Source organism: Thalassophryne amazonica, chromosome 2, assembly GCF_902500255.1.
Source record: "Thalassophryne amazonica chromosome 2, fThaAma1.1, whole genome shotgun sequence".
Lineage (NCBI taxonomy): Eukaryota > Metazoa > Chordata > Actinopteri > Batrachoidiformes > Batrachoididae > Thalassophryne > Thalassophryne amazonica.
Window position 1 is genome coordinate 119,643,968 of NC_047104.1, and position 25,508 is coordinate 119,669,475.

Here is a 25,508-nt window from a genome sequence, read left to right on the forward strand (position 1 = left end):
GAGTCAGTTGAGGTAGCTCGGGCATCTTTTCCAGATGTCCCCTGGACGCCTCGCTGGAGAGGTATTCCGGGCACTTCCCATTGGGAGGAGGCCCCGGGGAAGACCCAGGACACGCTGGAGGGAGTACATCTCTCGGCTGGCTTGGGAACGCCTTGGGGTTCCCCCGGAGGAGCTGGGGGAGGTGTGTGTGGATCGGGAGGTCTGGGCGGCTTTGCTTGAGCTGCTGCCCCCGAGACCTGACTCCGGATAAAGCAGAAGAAAATGAATGGATGGATGGATGGATGGATAATTAAGTTAATGTAACTCAAACTTTGAAAAAAGCAGTCACTCATTTCCATTAATTAAACTAACTCAAAAATGAATTGTTGTCATAAGAACTCAGTTCATTTAAGTGCATTTAAGATTTTGGGGCATTTAAGTGTTAGTGATGTATTTCCAGTGCATTCCATTTACTCATTTTAATTGAGTTTATGTAACAGGGGCCAGCAGGTGTTGCTGTGCAGATGTAGTTAGTAAACCTCACTCCCAACAGCTCAAAAGAATTCCCTGGTCACAAGTCCAGAGCCCTGGGTTTTAGCCTTCTGGTTAGAGGTTAGAGAGTCTGATCGTGATCACGTATCACAAAATCTAATTCAAAATGTAATGCAAATATTTTAGGCAGAAATTTGTCACTTTTTTATTGAAAAACATAAACTAGATTTACATAAGTTTAATTAACTATAAATTGTTAAGTTACCAAAACTTTAACAATTAAATTTTTGAAAATTATTTTATTTAAGCTGGCAAACTCAACTGGTTTAAGGCAATCGGTTTCCTTAAATGGTTTGAGTTCAACTAACTCATTGAGTTTTACAGTGTAGGTATACTGGTTAAGTGTTTTCTTCAGTATCACCCTACACAGATTAAGAAAATGTAAAAAAAAAAAAAAAAATACTCTGAGTTCATCTGTAACCGAGATTGCAGTTTTGTGTCATTCTAAAGTTGTACTCCATTAAGCCTGAGCAAGCCATATATGCGCAGTTTCAACCTCAGTAAGACGTTAATAACCAAACACACTCTTAGTGTCGTCTGTCTTAACTGCTCAAGGTTATCCCAACGTCTCAGCAAAGTAAAGGGCATCAGTACTGAAAAACAAAGTTTCAGTGTTCCTGCAGTGACCTACCTTAGCCGCCATACCTGCCACACGCCCAGTTTATCTTGGCCTTATAAATGCTGAATATGAGATCACCCACACGGCATGCTGTGGACTGACTGAAGGGAGTCTTAGTAATTAAAGAGAATGAGACCGGGCATGAGGTGGTAGTCAACTGAACACAAGGAACCGTAGGGAAACAAACATCGCCTTTTGTTTCTCAGCCAGAGAAAGAACAGAAAGGGTAGATTCAAGTCCAGTGGAGAAAAAAAAACTGCAAACTTCAACATGGCCACTTTGAAGGAGAAACGGACTTGTGGTCAACGCTGTGAAGACTTTGGCAACTTTGTCTGGAACTCAGAGAATGGGACATTTATGGGAAGAACACCAGAGAAATGGGGTAAGAATTAAAAGCTGCTTGATCAATTAATCAGCAGTCAGTGAGTTGAATATCTATTTGGTGAAGCTCTTATTTATCATTGGCGGTGGTAGCGCTAAATCACAACGATGTTGCCTCAAGGCACTTCACATGGGTAAGGTCTAGCCTTGCCAACCCCTTGAGCAAGCACATAGTTGTAAGGAAAAACTCCCTCTGGTGTTTTTTTTTTTTAATTTATTTTATTTATTTATTGAGAAAGAAACTTCAAGCAGACCAGACTCAGAGGGGTGGTCCAGTCCTTAGGCCATTCTAATGATAAAAGACTGTATGTAGAACAGTAGGATTTAGGGGTGTTTATTAGCAGAAACAGAATATAGCATTCACAGTCATCTGTTCATTAGTGGGTAGTTACCTGCATCAGTGAATCTAAGTGTTTTCATGAGTTTAGAATGAGCCCATCATTAGGGCAGTCACAATTATTACAATGTTCACCAATCACGATTATTTTTCATATTCACGATTATTTTTCATATTTGCGATTACCGTGAATTATTTATTTTATCCACAAAGTATAAAACGACTCAGAATCTGACGTTGTTGTGCTGCAGCCCCACTCACTCTGTTTCGCTTTTGTCTTAAGGCAGGACAATAACATGGAGGCTGAGGAGCGATCCGTCCTGCCGTTTGGATAAGACGGCCGATTAAAACAGTGACCGTCTTCTTCAAAGCCATCTAAAATGCGGAGTTTACCGAAGGAGCTGTCGGGGTGTGTGTGTGTGTGTGTGTGTGTGCGCGCGCGCGCTGAGTCAACAGGCTGCGAGGGAGGGGTGGGGGAGGGAGATTCCTGAATGGAGGCACGACACGTTACAGTCTCCTGAGAACCATCAGTGCACGCAGCGAGCGCGGAGCAGAGAGAGGATTTTAACCCGAGTGAACATGTTAAAAAAACAAAACCAAAATGTGGAGCTGCCTTTACTTCTCTCTGAACTTTCTCTTCCGGTGTGATTCTGCCGTTACCACCCTGTTCACACCATGTGTGCGTCGTATACTGAATTTATGAGATCATGAAATGAAATAAACGGTCAAATATCTTTAAAAACATAATTAAAAAATGATAATATATGACAAAGTGACAAAGTGACAAAGTTTTTTTATTCGGCACACAAAATATTCAAATAGAAAAAAATGAACAATTCCACAAACAAACACAGACAAAACTAGTGAGTCCGAAAGGGTGTGAGCTGAAGCAAAGCTTATTAGCGCCCACCCCTGCTAGTACAAGTCCAACAATTCTAATCAGTCATATTTACATAAATACAAATTCACTACTACATGTCGACACACAGACATACACATCAATATACTATTCACTTATAATTATATTTATATAGTACCAGATCACAAGAAAGTCACTTTACGCCAGTAAGGACTAACCTTACCAACCCCCAGAGCAAGCACTAGGCAACTGTGGTGAGGAAAAACTCCCTATAAGGAAGAAACCTCAAGCAGACCAGGCTCTTGGGGGTGACCCTCTGCTTGGGCTGTGCCATATATATCGATATACATACGTATATACTTTACAAACATAAATATATACATACATATACACAGTCACTTATATACATATACATCTACTCATATCTATATATCTACATACGCATATACATACCCACACATTCAAATATACAATAAGTCCCACTTATAAATTGAACATTCCATATAAATCAAATTATATTTGCTTCTTTATGATACTTAGACATAATGTTCTTTTTGAGTAGTTTCTTAAATCTTACTAAGGTACTACTCATTCTAACCTCTGTTGAACATTTGTTCCATTTCCTCACCCCAACCACAGACACACAAAAACCCTTTACATTTGTTCTTACTGGTGGTTTCATAAAAATTGCATAACCTCTTAAACTATATCTGGATTCCCTCAATCGGAACAGACTCTGGACATGTCTCGGTAAGGCTTGGTTTTTCGCTCGAAATAAAGTTTGAATTGTAATGTAATCGACCAAATCTATGAATTTTAATAAATTTAAAGGCACAAATAGAGAATGAGTTGGTTCACGATATTGTTTATTGCAGATGATTCGTATGGCTCGTTTTTGCAAAAGGAATATTGGATTGGTATTTGATTTGTAAGTGTTTCCCCATGACTCAACACAATATGTCATATATGGTACCATCAGAGAATGATATAAAGTAAGTAACCCTTCTTGCAGCAGTAGGTCTTTGGCTTTATACAAAATGGCTATAGTTTTTGACAATTTTGATTTCACATAATTTGTATGTGGTTTCCAGCTAAGTTTATTATCAATTATAACACCTAAAAATTTATTCTCTGTTACTAACTCAATTTCCTTATTGTTTATAGTTAAATTTTTACATTTGGGTGCCTGTTTATTTCCAAATATAATACATTTAGTTTTCCCAAGGTTGAGTGACAACTTATTAGCGTCAAACCAAACCTTAAATTTTTCCACTTCTTTCTCCACTATGTCCAGAAGCTGTTCAAGATTTTCACCGCTACAGAACACAGTTGTATCATCCGCAAAAAGGACACATCTCAGTGAACTCGACACCCAACTTATATCATTTATATAGATTATAAACAACAAAGGACCCAGCACTGAGCCCTGCGGCACCCTACATGTGACATCCCTGAGTTCAGAATTTGTACTATTGAATTGAACATACTGAAATCTGCCTTGTAAATAACTAGCTATCCATTCATATGCCAGACCTCTGATTCCATATTTCTGCAGTTTAATTAATAGTATTCCATGGTTAATTGTGTCAAACGCTTTCTGTAAATCAAAAAAACACCTATTGTGTATTGTTTATTGTCAATTGCAGTTGCTATACTTTCCACAAAGTCCATCAAAGCATGTGATGTAGTTCGAGACCTTCTGAATCCATATTGTTCTTCACAAATGATGTTATGCTTCAGTAAATAATCATTTAATCTTTTAGCAAATATTTTTTCCAAAATTTTGGAAAATTGTGGCAGGAGTGATATAGGTCTATAATTATAAAATGTGTGTTTGTCACCAGTTTTAAACAGAGGAATTACTTTGGCTATTTTCATTTGAGAAGGAAATTTACCAGTACTTAGTGACATATTGCAAATATAATTGAACGGTTTTACTATACAATCAATAACTTTTTTTAATAAAGCCATATCCAAATTATTAAAATCAGTCGATTTCTTACTTTTTGAACCATGAACCAGATCAAGTATTTCCTTTTCATGAGTACCACCAATGAACATTGAAACAGATTTGTTAAACGTTGAATTATTTACCCAGAAGTTATTAGTTGATGAGTCAATTTTACTGGCAAGATTTTTACCCACATTAACGAAGTATTCATTAAAGTGTTCAGCAATAGACTCGTCGTTATCAATCGTGATGTAGTTGTTACTCTGAAAAAATGAAGGGTAATCTCTAGTTACTCTATTCTTTTTTACTATTTCATTTAATATGTTCCATGTGTTTTTGATGTTATTTCTATTTTTGACAAGTAACTCATTATAATATATTTTTTTACTGAGTCTCATGATATTGATTAACTTATTCTTATATGTTTTATACTTACTTTCAGCTTCCTTAGTTCGTAGTTTTATGAATTGTTTATATAGTAAGTTTTTCTTTTTACATGCCCTCTGAAGCCCCTTAGTTATCCATGGTTTATTGCTATATTGATTTCTGTATATTTTGTCAACAAATGGACAGTGTTTATTATACAAACTGGAAAAAATGGAAATGAAAGCATCATATGACCTGCCAACATCATCAACAAAAACATCTGACCAATTCTGACTTGATAAATCCTCCCTTAAATTATCAATTGTTTCAGGTGTTACTTTTCTACTCATGAATTTGATATTGCTTCAATACTTACAACAACCCTCCAATGCAAAGACTGAGAAAACTGGCAAGTGATCACTGATATCACTGACCAGTAGTCCCCCACTAAGATTACCGGATATAACGTTAGTTCAAATATTGTCAATGAGAGTTGTTGTATCCATAGTTATTCTGCTAGGATGAATGATGGTTGGAAACAGTCCTAAACAGTACAAGGTGTTTATAAATGAGGTAATTTGTGGATGATTGTGAGGGTTTAAAAAATCTATATTGAAATGTCCACAGACAAATAAATGCTTATTTCTGTTGACTTTGTTGTACATTCCTAAGATAATGTCTTCAAAGGTGTCAATATTTGTCCCAGGAGCTCTGTAAATGCAACTAACAACTATGTTTTTGGAGTTTATAGATGTAATTTCTATGGTAACACATTCCATGATGTTGTCCACTGTAAATGACATGTTGTTAATGAGTTTATAGTTATAATCTGACCTTACAAACAATGCAACGCCTCCGCCCCTTCTCGTCTGCCTATTAACCAGGAACAATTCATAACCATCAAGATATACCAGATCTTTATTATCCTCATTTAACCATGTTTCTGAAATTGCAATAACTGAAAAACATTTTTTGGATGTTTTCAAACAATCATTAATAGTGCACAGATTACGAGAAAGACTTCTGCTGTTGAAATGTATAATTGAAAAATCTTCATCATTGATTTTATAATTTTTGAATTGTTCTTCTGTAAAATATTTGCACTGTCTCACAATATTCTCACTGAAAAAGGTATCAGGATCATTTTCAGATTCGAAGGGGCGGTTAGCAGAGTTATTATAATTAAATGTATCTAGACAGAGCTCCTGGGCAGAAATAAACGGATCATTATCCTTAGTCATTATGTCTCTCTTGTCTCCGGGTGTAGATGATGTGGATGAGTGGGTTGCTCCAGTCTGCATCATGGTGCTGTGATGTGTTTGAGTCCTCATACCTATTGTTCATATTTGTCCAGCTCCTCAATGTTCCTTATTGCCATGACTTTTGCTTGTTCTGGTGATCCGTTCAGTTTGATGAATATTTTACAGTTTGAAGTCCATGTGTGCTGGATTTTTCCCTGTTTCTTTAAGAAGCGTGCTTTCCTGGCGATGTCGGCATTCCGTTTGGTGAGATGTTCATTGATGAATATGTTTGTCCCTTTCAGTTTTCTTCCTTGTTTTAACAGTGCTGTTTTGTGTTTTCTGTTGATGAATCTCATGATGACGGTTCGTTTATCACCATCATTTCTCCGGGGCAGAGGGTGGCACGCTTCAATGTTATTTAAATCCATTTCTATACCTTTAGATAGGAGGAAATCAGCAACCTGTTTTTCCACAGAGCTGACCTCCTGTTCACTGGGCTCCCCTACGCTCTCATCTGTTACCGCCCGTGCATAGGACCGTGGTTTGATGTGAAGACCAGTGATGATGACGTCGTTGATTCTGGTGTACTGCTCCAATTCAGCCACTCTATTTTCCAGCTGCACCAGATGCCGGTCTTTCTCGGCGTTCTGGAGCCGTAATGCCTTCACCTCCTCCACCAGATCCATGATTGATTTCTGTTGCTGCTTCACAACAGAAATCTCTGATAGACAGTCCAGAGATTTTTTAATATCGTCACCTTCCTCCGCTGTCAGAACCTTCTTAGGCCCCATGGTCGGCTTATGGGCAGCTTGACGATCGCCGATGTTAACAGCCTGCGTTGTTTGTCACCGGGATGGATCTGCACTGCGCTGGTGCCGCGCGGCCTCGGTGTTTCCGCGCTGATGGATCCGCGGTGGCTGCACGAGGCCTCGGGGAAGCGGCACTCGTGATGCACGGCTTTAATGACGCAGCGCGTGGCCTCAGTGAATTCACCACGTTGGGCCTCGGACGTTGTTGCTGTCCAGTCGCGGGGCTAAGTTGCCGGTTGAGGTGGTATTCCCACTGTCCGGGTTGGCAAACACCGGCGTGGCAGATGGCAACTACATACACCACCTCTGAAAACTCAGGTACAAACTTTTCGCAGCTCGCTCTGACGACACGCAGCTCTCTAGTGGTTTGAACAGCTGTATCTGAATAATGAATATATCATATATGAATATATGAATGAACTGAGAAAAAAATACACATACACGAGTTAATAAAACCCTGACGTGGAGAAGCTGTGGTGATGTTCAGACGCACAGATCACAAAAAGCAGGTGAGAACTTTAATAGCTGTTATTTTCCAAAGGTATTTATTTATTTGTTCAATCCTGACCTTAATGTCGTGTTTAAGCACAAAACATGACTGATGAGGAGAAACAATTTCAGAAATGCAACAGAAACAACCACAAATGAGAAAAAGTTGGGACTCTATGTAAAATGAAGATAAAAATATAAATGTTGCACTATTCCCAGTTTCTCCACTCACAGAAGCCAAACGTTCTTCCAGAGTTGTGTAATTATACTACGATAGTAGAATATAAAGAAGGGAAAAAAGAAAAAAATAGACAATATATTCATCAATCGCAATTATTTGTCTGACAATTAATCGTCTTCAGAAATTCCTAATCGTGACAGCCCTACCCATCATATCTACATGTGAGTGGGCTCCCTCATGGAGGCCAGTGGAAAACTGAAGAAAAACAAACAGAATCAGGGGCTGCTCCACTTTACATTGTCCAACAAGTTTCAGAACCATAAACTTATATCAAACAGAGGGTCATACATGTTGCTTATCGCAAGAGAAGGCAAGGGAGCATGGATCCTTGTTGCCAAAAATGTGAAGGGAAACAAAATTTTGACCAGTGATGGCATAATGCAGTCTGTACCGTCACCACTAGACGGGACCAACTCCTACACGCTATAGCTCTGAAAAAATGACCACCTTGTTCAATCAACGTCTCAGAAAAAAGTGTCTTATTATGAGTTTCACCAGTGTTTATTTTGTCTGTCAAGAACAATTCAACTTGACCATTAAAATAGCAGCAAAAGATCATCTTTGTCCAATATGTGAATGAGAAAATTATAGAGCATTGGTCAAATTAATTTTTTAAAGTTTTATATATAGCTCTCTCTATATGTAGAGATATAGATATATATCTCTATATATAGATATAGAGATATAGATCTATCTATCTATCTATATATATAGCAAAAGTTAAAACACTAGCACATCTTTTTAAAGTACAAACAAATATGTGCTGCAACCTGAAAACACACACACACACACACACACACACACACACACACACACACACACACACACACACACACACACACACACACACACACACACACACACACACACACACACACACACACACACACACACCCATGACAATCAGTTAAATCAGGTCCAAAGGTTTTCAGTTAAAAAAAAAACTCATATCTAAGATAGGCGATACAAGGTTGCCACAACTTTAGATACCCATCAGGCCCCCCCCCCCCCGAGTCTAAACCTGATTTTTTTCAAGTTTTTTTTTTTTTTAAGATCTTTCAACCATAACGAAATGTATGGGGGACGTGGATCTTTCCAGGATAATAATATTCTGCCTTGTGCTAGCAATGAGACAAAGGCAATTTCACCTGCCTGCAATTTGATAAAGGACACAGTGGGGATGCCAGGAAAAATAGTGATCAGTGGACAAGGCTCCATCAAGACTGACTCCAAGAACATGAGAGATAACATCAAAATACAAAATCCAATATGGTTGATGTTGGGGAAATAAAAAAAAAAAAAGACTTAAATTAGAGTTAATTTAACTTAGACTTAATTAAATTTACTGATTAACTGATTCCATCTTCACAGCAAAAGCCGTCTCAAGGACAGCTTTTGCTGTGATTTGGCCATTATAAGCTAATTAAATGTTTTAAAAAATCTACTCAAACTGATATTAATCAGTGAAATCACCTGGTGGAGTCAGTGGCTGCAAAGAAAACCTGCACCCGCTTGGTCCTTTCTGGAACAAATTCCCCACCCCTGGTCTAGTGGTTAAAACCTTGGGCTTGAGACCACAGAATCCTCGGTTCAAATCCCAGCCTGACTGGAAAATCACTAAGGGCCCTTGGGCAAGGTCCTTAATCCCCTAGTTGCTCCTGGTGTGTAGTGAGTACCTTGTATGAGGGCACTCTCACATTGGGGTGAACATGAGGCATTACTTGTAAAGCGCTTTAAGCGTCTGATGCAGATGGAAAAGCGCTATATAAATGCAGTCCATTTACCATAATTTTGGATAATTTGGACTTTGATAAATACAGTCTGTGTACTACTTTAAACTGAATTAGGGAAAGTCTTGCACAAGATGATGACATACGAATCATGTCTAGAGCCTTATCCCGCAAACCTTCCCCGAACTCCAGACTTAGCTCTTGTTGCCAATTACAGATAGTTTTATTGATTGGATGATTGTCCATTGAAAGAACAAGATTATATATTCACGATATAAGAGCATTCTTATTGGGCATAAGTTCAAAGAGGTCCTCCCAAGCATGTTTAGGGGGCTAAATGGGGAACTCTGGAAAAAAAGCACGTCTATTAAAAAAAAAAAACCAAAAAAACAAAAAACAAAACAAAAAAAAAAAACAAAGAAAAAAAATTGGTGAGATAAGGGCAGGCCATGTAAAGAAGACAAATCAGTAAAATTAAGAAAGGTATTATCCTTAAAAAAGATCACGGAATCTCCCTTCTTACCTCATAGTTAAAATGTAGCTTCTAACAAGGATGGAGGAAAGATGTGATTATCAGGGAGAGACAAAAATAATAAAGCTGGGAGAGATGTAGATAAACACAACTGAGCTTGTAACTCACACCATGTTGCATGAAGATCTTTTAAAAAGTAAATGTATTTTTGAATGCTAGCTGCCTAGTAAGAAAACATTAAATTAGGTAAAGACAGACCAGGCCAATATTATTATAACAATAATTTACATACTCTTGGACTTTTACCTTCCCATATAAATGAGGAAATCGTTTGATAAATAGATTTTAAAAAGGTTTTGGGTAAGAACAGAGGAATGCACTGAAAAGGTATAAAAACCTGGGTAAAACATTCATTTTCACTCCCAAGTACTTAAAACCAGAATATGTCAGATGGGAAGGAAGATCAGTTTGTCTGAGATGCTGTGCAGCTACATTTATAGGCAAGCATGTGTCACGAAGCCAATTAGTCCATTCATTCATTAGTTCAGTCATCTGCATACAGAGCAACCCTATGTTCTGTACTTCCACGTGTCATGCCCTGGAACAAGGAAGAGGTTCTGAGACTTATTGCTAGTGGCTCTATTGCTAAAGCAAAAAATAAAGGGGAGAGGGGACAACCTTGATGTGTACCACATGACAGAGTAAAATAGTCAGAGTTTACATTATTGGTACAGACAGAAGTTAGGGGGAAGTATATAACAGACAAATCTAAGAAATAAATCTATCGCCAAAACCAAATTTCTTCAGGACTGCAAAAAGGTACTCTCATTCCACCCTATTAAATGCTTTTGTAGACATCCAATGAAATTACCTCGTCAGGAAGAATAATATGGTGTTTGGAGTTCAGTATATTGAAATGGGTATGTATATTAAAAAAGGAATGCCTTCCTTTGATAAAACCATTCTGTTCATTTGAAAAAATAGATGGGAGGATTCCGTATATACGGGACAATAACAGTTTGGTCAAAATTTTCACATCTACATTAAGGAGGCAAATAGGTCTGTAAGAAGCTCAGGAAGTTGTATCTTTTATTTCCTTGAGCAGTAACGAAATGGAGGCCTGTCTCAGTGTTGTGGGGGTTGAACCCTGTTCCAATGATTCCTCAGAAAGTGACAAAAGTAATGGGTCTTAGAAAAATCAGAAGGCAATCCATCAGGGCCAGGTGATTTGTCTGACTGTAATGATTTAATTGAGGATAAAATCTCTTTCAGGTTAAGGGGACCATCAACTTCTCCTGCTTTTAAAGTATCAACTGCAGAGATTTCTAGGTCATCAAGAAATTTCTGCACATCTATAGAGTTGGGACAAAAGTGGCATAAAATGATTTTAAAAACAGAATTAATTTCATTCAGTTTGGTCAAATGTCAAAGTACCTGATGTATTTTTTTAGTTGTACAATTTGGCGCAGGTGGCAGTGTGATGCCTGAGTTGGTGAGCCAATACGTGAGTAGCTTTATCACCATATTCATAATAGTTACCACAAGACTGTAGTAACAACTGCCCAGCTTCATTCATCGAGGTCAAGTCAAACTCAAGTTGCAAAATAAGATATTGCTTATAAACAACCGGGGAAGGTTTCTCAGCATACTGATGGTTAAGTTTTAAAACATCTGGAGTAAGGTCTTTTTGTCTCACTCTCCTGGACCTGGACCTCTAAGATAAGTCTTCAGAGTTTCCCATAATAAAATATTTGAGGTGGCATCAGATTTATTTGTAATTAAAAAGTTATTGATAGCAGATGAAATATAGTTAGAGAAGGTAAAGTCAGCAAGTAGCAACGGATTTAACCTCCAAGGAGGTCGAGATATATGGTGAGGGGACATCAAAAGTAAAGTCATTTTCCTGTCCTGGTTTTAGGTGAACTATTCTTAAAGAAGTACCATACACATAACAGAACCTGTACAAACAGAACATATCTGGAGCACTTTTTTTTTTGTCCTTTTAATATCAACAGCAGGGTATATACAGAGGGCGATAAGCCCGGTTTTGTGATAAGCTGTGTTTTGTCTTTCTTCTGTGTTGGATCTTATAATCAGTTTAAACTGAGCTCACCTCGACACGGGGCACCTTGACGTCTAGCAAAGTCATATTTAACCTTCTTTATCATGTTCAGCCAACCTTAAACTCCTCAGAGTGAAGGTATTTACTTATAAATAAACAAAAAAACACATTGCCATCTGATTTTCGTGGAGTCAATGTGAGTGCACCACCTGGTCTAAAACTAAACTACACACCCATTCTTTAAGAGTAAGATTGAAGCAGAGTTTCTGATACAAAGACAGGTCATTCCACATATACATGTATAAATTAGTTCTGTATTAATTCTAATCATCCACTGAAAAAAGAGTTTGAGCTTCTGCCCTCAGGCCGTCGTTTTAGGGCTCCTATGAGGAGGACTAAAAGATTTCAGGTCTCGTTTATCCCTAGTGCAATTTTATTACTCAATGGCAATTAGCCTTTGATGTTGTTTATTTTGCACTACTATTGCTTATTTGCACATCCACATATTGCATTTTTGCAATACTTTTGTTTTTGGCATGGACTCTGGATTGAATATTTGACATTGTATGGGTATTGTTTTTACTGTTTTTATTTTATTATTATTATTTATTTATTTATTTATTTATTATGTTTGATTTTAGACTTTTAATTGGGTCTTATTTTCACTGTTGATATTGTTATCTTTGTGTACCTTGTCCTTTGTGTGCTCCTGCTGCAACATTAATTTCCCTTTATGGGACAATAAAGAAATTCTGATTCTGATTCTGATTCTGATTCTAGTTCCCGTCTCTCTCTCTCTCACACACACACAGTGTACATCAGCCTGTATTATGTGGCATTCTACGTGGTGATGACCGCCCTGTTTTCTCTGGCTATCTGGGTTCTCATGTACACTCTGAACCCGTATGCCCCAGACTACCAGGATCGGCTGAAGTCTCCGGGTAACACAACAGTAAAGCCTTAATGAACAGATAAAGACGATGCCTTCGTGCCTGTGGGTCAGCTCTGCGTTTCTTGTCTGTTCAGGCGTTATGGTTTGGCCCAACACATATTCAGATGAGGAGATTCAAATCACCTACAACACCTCAAACAAGGCCAGCTGGATGAAAATGTCCAACATCCTTCTAAACTTCCTTAAACGTTAGTGGTTCAACATCAGCCGCATCAATTTGCCCAACTTCATGTTCTCTTAACGTCTTTTTACCAACTTCTGTCTTTCAGCCTACAATGACACCATACAGCAGCAGTGCAATAACTATAACTGCACTAAGGGCAAGTACTTCATCCAGAACAGCTTCTCTACCCCTCAAAACACCAAGTGGGTGTGCCCCTTCAAGCAAAGCATGCTGGGAGCCTGCTCAGGACTTGTTGACCCCACCTTTGGCTACAACTGTACCATGCCTTGTGTCATCATTAAGATGAACAGAGTACGTTTAATCACTGGATATACTTCCTGCACATGGATATGGCTTAAAATGACTGGACACTGGAGTTAAAGTATGCAGTTTACACAACACATGTAAATTAATAAAGGTGTGATTTCTTCCATCTGCAGATAATTAACTTTTTGCCCTCAAACAACACTAAGCTCCCCCCGTATGTCAACTGCACTATACTGGTGAGTAAAAATGATTCACTGATTGAAGAATATAATCAACATTTATATTTTCTTCAAACATGCATTATTATTATTATTGTTGTTGTTATTATCATTATTTTAACCCATGTTCATATACAGGAGGGGCAAGACAATGTGGATAAAATCGAGTATTTCCCTGAAGGTGGAATTATGGATCTCTCTTACTTCCCTTACTATGGAAATCTGGCACAGGTAAAAGAGAAAATAGCCATGACAGTGTCAATCTATTTCATTGTGCCATTGTAATAACATGTGGCAAACTCAACAAGCACCCTGAGTTTAATACAAACTAGTAGAGCACACACTGGAACCCCTAACTCTACCAAACCCCTACACCCACTTCTTGCAATGTAAATAATCCAAATAAAAATAAATCAATCAATAAAAAACATTAAAATAACAATCCTTGACAGTAAAGATTGCAAATGTTTTAATTGCACAACATTTCAGCCTTATCTTTCATTTAATAGATGGTGCTGTAGCTCATCCTATGGCTACTGCTGGACTGCAAACATAAATGAACTAAGGACATTTGGATATTTAAACAGCTGTCAACCACGTGGTTGGTACTGTCTCCTCACAGTGACGAGGCCCTGAGATTGTTTCCCACCTGGTCCTTTCTGTGTGCAGTTTGCACGTTCTCCCCGTATTTGTGTAGGTCCCCTCCCGCTTCCTCCCATGCAGGTCCTTTGAATTGAATGTGTTTGTCTCTCTCCATGTGGCCCTACCAATGGTCTGGCGGCCCTTCAAGGATGTACCCACTGCTCTCACCCCCAGTGACTGCTGGGAAAAAGCTCCTCTCACCTCTGTGACCCTTAATTGAAATAAGCGAATATAGAGAATGAAGCTATTGCGCCAAACCTATGGAAGGGTAAACACCGGCCATAATGCTTTCAAAAGTGTACACACAAACCTCTTTGACCTCATTCAAGACTAGTATACAATTCTGAAATCTGGCAAATTTTTACCCAGGTTTGTTCAGTTGTTTCCATTGATTGCAGCTTGAACTATAGCAGCTTTGATGGATCAATAGATTGACAGAGATGGAACTACAAAAGGAAAATACATTTTATCTCTTCCAGACACAAGTAAATGTCTGTAAGAGATTTGGAAGAGACAGTAAAGGGGAGCAAAGCCAGAGAACTGAATGTGAGTAAGAGTGAGAGGGTGATGAGTAGGTCACTGTGAAGGGAAGGAAAAGGAGGCCTTCTGGTTGTGTCAGGAAGGGTATCCAGTGTAAAGCTTGTGCCAAATCCCAATGTGGATCCATGGACATCTGAAAGACAAACAACTCCACTATGTGTGGTCTCCAGAACCTCACAGCGCCGCAGTCTCATTTGAGGGTGGGCACTAAAGGGGTAAAATATGACGCATATGATGTAATTTCTCTAATTCCGGGGGAAAAATAACACAGCATTTTCTCTGCGTCTTTGGGTAAATTATGTGCAAACAAAGTGAAAATGCAAAGAAAAAATGACGATGTGGTGGGAAAGTGGACATGTGTTGCGGTTTGTTTATGGAGCTCAATAGCGTATCGAGGCGGTTTTGCAGGCGAGAGAATGTAGCTACTCTGGTTAGCTGTGTAGGCTAACACTTTCTGATAAGACGTCTCCCATTTGCCTCGTCTTCCCTTTTCCACTGGGAACTGAAAAAAAACCCTGCACTTTTCGTGACTGCTTCGGTAATTGCAGCCGAAAACACAACAGTACACCATTTTTCCAAGTGAAGTTATTCTGTGTATGTATTGGACAACGGGAGCGGCTGTCCCCATAAGTGGACAAATCCCACGATATCACACAGAGTTCAAACAAGACTGCTTATAATTCAAAATATAACCTTTTATCTGACGCCTTTCGTTATTTTGAGTTCCCATGTTAACAAAGTGCATTTATCAATCTGTTTTTTCTGTCTGTTCACTCTTGATTGTACAGGGTGCATGCCTCGGCTTTTCGGAGCCTTGGAATAGTCCAGACGCTGTAACAATCGCACAGATTAAACTAAGTACTGTGAATGTGTGCTTGGCTGCTTGTTTCCCTGTTGTGTTTAGCCTACCTACGTCAACCCGCTGGTAGCGGTTCGGTTCAGCCTGGTCGGCCAGAAGCAAGCCAAGATCCAGTGCAGGGTGGTGGCTGATAAGATCTGCTATACAAACATCCATGACCCCTACGAGGGAAAGGTCATCTTCAACCTCCAAGCTCTGAAATGACAGGATATAAAACGAGTACCTAATCATGTGACAACTCGTCAATAGAAGATGTTCTCGGAGAACACTTTAAACTTTGTTTGCTTTATTGTACATTTATAAACGTGGCTTTTCATTCTTTGTTGGGCGATCATGTTACGATCTGGGTTTTGTTTTACCACACCATTAATATTTTAATACATTACTCTTGGTAATTATGTAACCTAGTGTAGACAAAGCTGAGGGACACTAAGAGGGACACTAAGTAGACATTAGCCCGTCTGCAAGCACACGGTAATCCAGATGAGACCAGTGAAAGCCACATTCTGGTTCCGAACAAGTCAACCTCAATCTGAACTTGTTCAACATGTACAGACCTGACAGGGAAAGACGACGCCACATGTTCAAATGCATTTTAGGCAAAGGTCAGTGCAGGAAGTGACGTGTGAAATCATGTGTTACATATTTGAAAAATTAAGTGTACGTCCAATTTTCAGTGTGATGAAACGTGACCAATTCAAGTCATATGTTTTACTTTTTCTTGACTCTGTTCTCAAAATAAATAAAGGCAACAACTGTAGAACAAACCCAGTGTACCTCAGTTATTCCTTTACACTGCGCTGGAGCACCCTGCTAATAGGATGATGATGATGATGATGATCTCATAAATCTGCTGACTACAAACTTTGTGGGTCATCTGCTTACATCATACAGGAATGCTCACACACACACACACACACACACACACACATACATACATCCTCCTGTCTCGTCTGCTGCAGATTACTCAATGGGGTTCCTTGAATGACACCTCTTGGAAAGGAAATTCTGTGCACTTTAAAGAAGAGATTATACTGGGTGCGAAGATTTAGTCACAGACAGTTGTGACCATGGTTTAACACAGAGCTTGGCTAAAAATGTTCAAACTCAATTTCCCATACTATTGTCAGGTATAATGTCCACTTTATTTATTTCCATATACAGGGGGAATTTTATATATATATATATATATAATGTGATGAAATTTTAATATTTTTTGTCAGGTATTTCAGAAAGTGAACAGTTTATATATTCTAGACTTGTTAAATGTAATTGTTTTGACAGTGTTGAATGTTTACTGCCCAAAGTAAAAGTCAAACAATGTCAACGTCCTTTAGATTCTATAACCTATGACGTATATTATCCTGTAATGTGATAACTAAATAATGGTCCAAACTATTCCTTTTTAAAACCCTGTTAACCAATAATTTGCATCACTTTGTACCAAAATTGGAGTAACTTTAACTTTTGACCCCTCTACAAACTGAAACTGACCTTTGTCACCATTTTTGCTGTTTTTACCCCATAACTCCATAACATTCTGTCATAGATAGTCCAAACTACACCTTTTTGGAATCGTTATGATCAGACGAATAAGGTGGTATAGTTCTCAATATGACTGGAGCATTTTAAAATTTTGACCCTTGTATAATTCAATTGACCCCCTACCAGCCTATTGAAAAAAAAAAAATTCCTATTACATATTTTGTTTTGTGCTTTTATATGATGAAAAATTACTCAGAAGACACAACGGTGCTTGATGTGGTGGACGTCGAACACAATCAGCTTGACAATAACTACTTTGACCCCAACATGACCAGTTTTGATGCCTCCATCCTCCAACAACAGCCAGTCCATGCTATGCCCTCCCCAGACACCTTCACCCCAGCAGATGAAACTCCCGTGAACAATGTTTAGCAGGAGGCCTCCACCATCCTCGCTGCGTCCTCCCCAATGTTGCCTTTGTTTCCTCCCTCCCGTACCCAGTGTCCTCCTCAGGACTCCAGTCCATTTCTCACCTTCTCCAATCGCCAGATCTCCTACTGCCAGAACACACACACTTTGATCAAGACTTACTCCTGTCGACATACGTTTTCCAGTGCTTGGCGCAGTACTCCATGCCACCTATAGAGGACGCAGCTGCTTTTCATGTTGCTGCAGAGGATGGAACAGCTGAAAATATCATGAGCTTCAGAACTGAGGAGATTCTTTTTAATATTTCCTCTTTGTAATGGAGTGTTTTTGTTTTTATTTGCAAGGGGGTGGAGGTGCAGGCTCTTTGAGATAAATCGGGTTGTTTTCTAAATGCAAAATGTTGTATAAAAGTGGAAGAAAAAGAGCAAAGAAGCGCTCCTCCCCACACCATTAGATAAGAATCCGATTTGTTGTTTCCACTTTTCTGATAGAGAGAAAAGAAGGACACAAGTTGTCACATCAAAGGGTAAGGGCCATAAAAACACTATGATTTATGATCTGGGGTCATCATTGTCAGAGATGTAAGTAAACCCTCTGAAAATGAATTTACATTAAAAATACGGGTTAATAACCCGAAGTTGTGTTATAGCCAACGGAGATCTTTCGAACCATCATCAGAGCGCTGTTACACGGTAAAGAAAAAAAAAGATGTTTTTTAAAGTGTAAATATTTATATTCTTTTTTTCAGTTTCTGGTGAGGTGAGGCCCTCGAGTCTGCAAATGGTCCAAGATGCTAGGCTCGAAGATATTTTGGACTGGTATTAACTGTTTTTGAGAAAGAATCATCACGATGCATAAAATGTTTATTCTGGTTTAACGATAGAGCAGGAGAATTCAGACCGACAAATTACCCCCAGAGGTTTATTAGAGGATTTAAATGGGCCAATAATCTACCCAGCGGGAGATGATAGTGGGACAAATGGGCCATTAGCTGAGGTGTTAAATTCACCGCCTCGGGAAGAAGCACACTCCAGAGATAGATTTTTAAACCGAGTTCGTTTAAATGACGCTCTTATCAATATGGCCAATGAAATTATTCCCGCCGAAATCAACCCGGATGAAATTAATCCAACCGAGATTAATCCAGATATCATCCGCGCAATTAACGCCTTAAATACCCTGCTCGACTCTGTGAGTGAAGAGTTTCCTGTTTTAGCGCACAGCCTGCCCCGCGATGAGACACAGTCCATAGAGGAGGTTTTTAACAGAGTGCGGCTGACTCCCTTAAATGACGCTGTAAGGCGGCTCGCAGGTGAAATTAACACATACTGTACATGTATGCTGCGGTCTGCATATTAAACTCCCCTTTAAACCAATTTCCTGACGGTGATCATCTTATCACTTTTAAGAAATCCCCTGTGCGAGGCAGGTGGGGGAGAAGATATTTTAAACAGGGCGCGTTTAACTCCGATAAATGCCGCGTTGTCTGCTCTGATGGAAAACAATGGTGATGATGATGATGACGATGATGAAGCACGACCAGGCTGTAGCAATGATCCCCCGATGATGGGTGCCAGAGTGGCTAATGTCATCGGGAGACCCTCTTTTAACAATATCGAAATCAGGCAGCCTCTAAATTTCCCACACGCCGGGGTAATCCCTGACTACACTGAATTTTATCGTAATGTCATGGCCGCTCTCCAAACCTCCGTGGAAAGAGCTTTATCACACGCCAGGGGCAGGGACTTTATCCAAATGGAAATCCATGGGGATTCTGTTCACAATCAGGCGGCACTAATCACAGCATACAACAATGAAACCAATGTAACAACCTTTCAAAAACTTTTAGAACGTTTAGTGTGATCGAACTCTAACGCTTTATCCGACAGCTCTCTGGAATTAGTCGTCCAGGACATTCGTAATCAAAATGGGGGAGGTAAGCGTAAAATAGACAATCTCCTGCATCAGGAGGTTATACAGAAAAAATACCGATGCTTTAATATTGTGTACAACCCAGAGAACAGTTTATGTTTTGCGATGAACCTCGTCCAATTATTGAACCCTCATCTGACTGCGCAGGACGCCGAGGAGCGGGGGCACACGTTACAAATTAGCGCAGGGTTAACGGCTGATACAACGGTATCTCTCGATCAGGTAGGAAAAACCCTCTGGGACGCAAAATTGTGGTGTTTTTCAGACCTGAAGCAGAAAGAAAGTTGGCAAAATTCCAGACAGGAATGCTGATGCAGCAGAAAACAGTATTTCTATTTCTCTTCAGAAACCACTATTATGGGATAAAAAACCTGAAACAGCTTTTGGGGGTGAAATATGTATGCGATTTTTGCTACAAGGGGTACAACAGCCCTACTTCTCATAATTGTCCGTCTTATTGTAAAATTTGTGAAACCTCAGACTGTAATACCCAAAAATATAACTCTGTAATTTGCAGAGACTGTAACAAAACGTCGCTCAGAGGTGTGTTACAGCCTACACAAACAGCCGAAGTACCGTCCTCTCACTGCTAAATTTGTTAGTGTGTGTGATAACAGGAAAATATGCCCTCGATGTAAACGCGAGTATTACATTGCATTCTCTAAAAACAGCACTCCGCACGTCTGTAAGCAGAAAACGTGTCCGATATGCAGCGAGGTGCTCGAAGAATCGAGCAAGGGTCACCTCTGCTATATGACGCTGCTCAAAGCTGAAGAGACGCATTCTGACAAATACGTTTTTTATGACTTTGAAACATTTGTCAATAACGGCGGGGAACATGTACCATTTTACCTCAGTACTGTAACAAAGACTGGGGATTTTTGGAATGCATGGGGACAGACTGCGTAGCCCGGTTCTTTAAACATTTTAGAAGGAGAAAATTCAAAGAATACGTGTGCATCGCTCACACCTCCAAAGGTGTTGACAGGTATCTGCTTCTAAGGTATTTAGTCGAGCAAGGCATAACCCCTGCTGTGATGATGACCGGGAGTAAACTATTACTCATGACAGATGCCGCGTTTAAACAGAAATATATAGATTCCTTATCATTTCTCACAATGCGTTTGGCACAAATGCCGAAAGCCATGGGAATCCAGCTGAAAGACGAAATCCTCTGCAAAGGTTACTTTCCGCCCCTGTTCATTTCAGAAAAAAATCTGAACTATGTCAGTCCATACCCTGACTCTGCAGCTTAGGGGCTAGCCAATATGTTGGAGGGGGAAAGACGAGAATTTAATGCGTGGTACGAGACCAAAAAAACCCCCGCTGTTTTTGATTTTAAAGCCAAGGCCATAATGTATTACGACAATGATGCAAAGATCCTGGCTGCAGCGTGCTCCAAGTTTATGTCAGAATTCATCTCTGAAACACGTGTGGATCCTTTCACCTGTGTTACAATTGCCTCGGCTTGCGTGAAAGTTTTTTAAAACCAATTTTCTAGCGCCAAAAAGGCCGGTGATCCCGTCCGGTGACAATTATAGAACGATGCATAAAAAATATTTGGATGTTGCCATGCAGTGGTTAGAATGGGCTGCTGAGACGCAAAACATAGCGATCGACCACGCTGTAAACAGGGGAGAGAAAAAAATAGGGGGTTATTATGTGGATGCTTATGCTAAGATCGAGGGAAGCATGACAGTGTGGGAGTTTCTCGGATGTTTTTACTACGGCTGTCCTTCGTGTTTTATACAGCATGAGAAAAATCCTCTAACACCTCATTTCAAGAGCTACAGATGGCGTGTCAGGAAAAAATAACGGCTCTGCGTGCTATGCCAGGTGTCAGCCTCACTGTAATCTGGGAGCATGAATGGGCCAATATGAAACAGGGATGAGAGCATTCAACATTTCCTCACCCACAGGGGGTTACCGAGTCCTCTCGAACCTCGCAATGCTTTATATGGAGGGCGAACTTGCACCTCGCGGCTGAGGTACATGGCTAAGCAAGGCGAGTGGGTCTGTTACGTCGATGTAACCTCACTCTATCCTTACGTCAGTGTAAATTTCACATATCCCATGGGGCATCCGAAAATTATTGACAAAAATTTCCGAGATCCAATGACTTATTTCAGGCTCATCAAAGCCCTTGTGTATCCGCCCCGGGGATTAAGATTTCCCGTCTTCACACACAGAACTCCTCACGGTACTGGTGTTTGCACTTAGGTAAAGTTAGAAAGATATTCACAGACTCGAAGTTCACGGCTCAATAGATCACGGCTCAAATTACACACAAACAAAGTAAAAAGCCAAAGAAAAAGTGACAATGTGATAGAAAGTGGACATGTGTTGCGGTTTGTTTATGACTCAGAGTACAAATGTGTCGAGGCAATTGTGCAGGCGAGAAAACGGAGCTACTCTGGTTAGCTGTGTAGGCTAACACTTACAGACACAGCCTCTCACATTTGCTTCATCTTTCTTTCTCCACTGGGAACAGAAAAAAAACTCTGCACTTTTTGTGACTGCTTCGGTGATTGCAGCCAAAAACAAAACAGTACACCATTTTTCCGTGTGAAGTTATGCTGTGTTTATCCTGTGCAATGGAACGACTGTCCCCATAAGTGGTCAAATCCAAAGATCTGTATATAACACTGGATAGCTCATTGGCCAATATTCCTGAAGCAAATCAGCCGCCATATTGCCGCTGGCATGTATTGTTCCTAAACGGTCTTTTCTACCGGTCATTAAATATTAGGTCTCTCTCTTCTAACTCCCTGTTAGTAAATTATATAATAATTGATCAACATATTGATTTATTCTGCCTTACAGAAACCTGGTTACAGCAGGATGAATATGTTAGTTTAAATGAGTCAACACCCCCGAGTCACACTAACTGTCAGAACGCTCGTAGCACGGGTAGAGGAGGAGGATTAGCAGCAATCTTCCACTCCAGCTTATTAATTAATCAAAGACCCAGACAGAGCTTTAATTCATTTGAAAGCTTGACTCTTAGTCTTGTCCATCCAAATTGGAAGTCTCAAAAAAACAGTTTTATTTGTTATTATCTATCATCCACCTGGTCGTTACTGTGAGTTTCTTTGTGATTTTTCAGACCTTTTGTCTGCCTTAGTGCTTAGCTCAGATAAGATAATTATAGTGGGTGATTTTAACATCCACATAGATGCTGAGAATGACAGCCTCAACACTGCATTTAATCTATTATTAGACTCAGTTGGCTTCGCTCAAAATGTAAATGAGCCTTTAGATCTTGTTCTGACATATGGCATAGAAATTGAAGACTTAACAGTATTCCCTGAAAACCCCTATTTGTCTGATCATTTCTTAATAACATTTACATTTACTTTAATGGACTACCCAGCAGTTTCATTACAGTAGAAGTCTTTCTGAAAGTGCTGTAACTAGGTTTAAGGATATGATTCCTTCTTTGTTATGTTCTTCAATGCCATATACCAACACAGTGCAGAGTAGCTACCTAAACTCTGTGAGTGAGATAGATTATCTCATCAACAGCTTTACATCCTCATTGAGCACAACTTTGGATCCTGTAGCTCCTCTGAAAAAGAGAGTCTTAAATCAGAAATGCCTGACTCTGTGGTATAACCCACAAACACGCAGCTTAAAGCAAATAACCCGTAACCTGGAGAGGAAATGGCGTCTCACTACTTTAGAAGATCTTCATTTAGCCTGGAAAAAGACTGTTGCTCTATAAAAAAGCCCTCCGTAAAGCTAGGACATCTTACTATTCATCACTAATTGAAGAAAATAAGAACAACCCCAGGTTTCTTTTCAGCACTGTAGCCAGGCTGACAAAGAGTCAGCGCTCTATTGAACCGAGTATTCCTTTAACTTTAACTAGTAATGACTTCATGACTTTCTTTGCAAATAAAATTTTAACTATTACAGAAAAATTATTCATAACCATCCCAAAGACATATCTTTATGTTCGGCTGCTTTCAGTAATGCTGGTATTTGGTTAGACTCTCTCCGATTGTTCTGTCTGAGTTACTTTCATTAGTCACTTCCTCCAAACCATCAACATGTCTATTAGACCCCATTCCTACCAGGCTGCTCAAGGAAGCCTTACCATTAATTAATGCTTCGATCTTAAATATGATCAATCTATCTTTATTAGTTGGCTATGTACCACAGGCTTTTAAGGTGGCAGTAATTAAACCATTACTTAAAAAGCCATCACTTGACCCAGCTATCTTAGCTAATTATAGGCCAATCTCCAACCTTCCTTTTCTCTCAAAAATTCTTGAAAGGGTAGTTGTAAAACAGCTAACTGATCATCTGCAGAGGAATGGTCTATTTGAAGAGTTTCAGTCAGGTTTTAGAATTCATCATAGTACAGAAACAGCATTAGTGAAGGTTACAAATGATCTTCTTATGGCCTCAGACAGTGGACTCATCTCTGTGCTCGTCCTGTTAGACCTCAGTGCAACTTTTGATACTGTTGACCATAAAATTTTATTACAGAGATTAGAGCATGCCATAGGTATTAAAGGCACTGCGCTGCAGTGGTTTGAATCATATTTATCTTATAGATTACAATTTGTTCATGTAAATGGGGAGTCTTCTTCACAGACTAAGGTTAATTATGGAGTTCCACAAGGTTCTGTGCTAGGACCGATTTTATTCGCTTTATACATGCTTCCCTTAGGCAGTATTATTAGAAAGCATTGCTTAAATTTTCATTGTTACGCAGATGATACCCAGGTTTATCTATCCATGAAGCCAGAGGACACACACCAATTAGTTAAACTGCAGGAATGTCTTTCAGACTTAAAGACATGGATGATCTCTAATTTCCTGCTTTTAAATTCAGATAAAACTGAAGTCATTGTACTTGGCCCCACAAATCTTAGAAACATGGCGTCTAACCAGATCCTTACTCTGGATGGCATTACCCTGACCTCCAGTAATACTGTGAGAAATCTTGGAGTTATTTTTGATCAGGATATGTCCTTCAATGCACATATTAAACAAATATGTAGAACTGCTTTTTTGCATTTGCGCAATATCTCTAAAATTAGAACGTCTACGAACAGACAAGGATGAACAATGTGCAGCGGCATATAGTGAGCAGTGATGTACACAATAACTGCAGCCAGTAATAAAACATAAAGCACAATGGTATACAGCATCCAGTTTCAATAAAAACTGATGAGGAGCATTCATAAAAAGCAAGTCTCCATAGTCCAACAAGGGCAGAAAGACTGTGGTAATCAGTTTTTTTCTAGCTTGCAACGAAAAACATGGTTTATTTCTAAAAAAGAAACCCAGTTTCAATTTCAGTTTAAAAACAAGTTTATCAATATGCGATTTAAAGGACAAGTTCTCATCAATTAAGATGCCCAAGTATTTGTAAGATGTGACCGTTTCAATTTCTGCTCCGTAAATGGTTGACAACTTAGGAAGGGAAAATGGAAGCTGCTTGCCATTTGAAAACAGCATAGTCTTTGATTTGTCTGCATTTAGCACCAACTTGAGCTGTTTCAAACGGAGCTGAACAGTGTCAAAGGCCGACTGCAACAACTCGAAGGATTTTAAGGCTGAGGAAGCAAAACAGTAAATTACAGTGTCATCAGCATAAAAATGTGACGCAGCATCAGACAAATCATTGCAAAGATTATTTACATAAATTGTAAACAACAAAGGCCCCAGTATAGAGCCTTGAGGTACTCCATTTTGCACGGGGAGGAAAGAAGAAAAAGACCCGGCAGCCTGAACACACTGCGTTCTCTCTGATAAATAATTGGAGAACCATTTTGAGGCCCGGTTAGATAACCCAGTCTTATGGAGTCTATCCACCAGGACAACATGATCAACTGTATCAGATGCCTTTGACAAATCTATAAACCGAGCTGCACAGTATTTTCGACCATCTAGGGCCTCTATAATGTCGTTTACCACTT

The 25,508-nt window shown here is 39.4% G+C and overlaps 1 protein-coding gene across 1 annotated transcript; it reads left to right on the forward strand.

The window, feature by feature from the left end:
• Nucleotides 1–1,251: 1,251 nt before the first annotated feature.
• On the forward strand, nt 1,252–16,466 carry LOC117529850 (potassium-transporting ATPase subunit beta-like). Its single transcript, XM_034192729.1, has 7 exons — nt 1,252–1,532; nt 12,901–13,029; nt 13,115–13,228; nt 13,310–13,515; nt 13,644–13,706; nt 13,827–13,919; nt 15,775–16,466. Exons 1-7 carry the CDS (start codon nt 1,421–1,423, stop codon nt 15,931–15,933), a joined length of 876 nt encoding a protein of 291 aa, XP_034048620.1. The 5' UTR covers nt 1,252–1,420; the 3' UTR covers nt 15,934–16,466.
• The last annotated feature ends 9,042 nt before the right edge of the window (nt 16,467–25,508 follow it).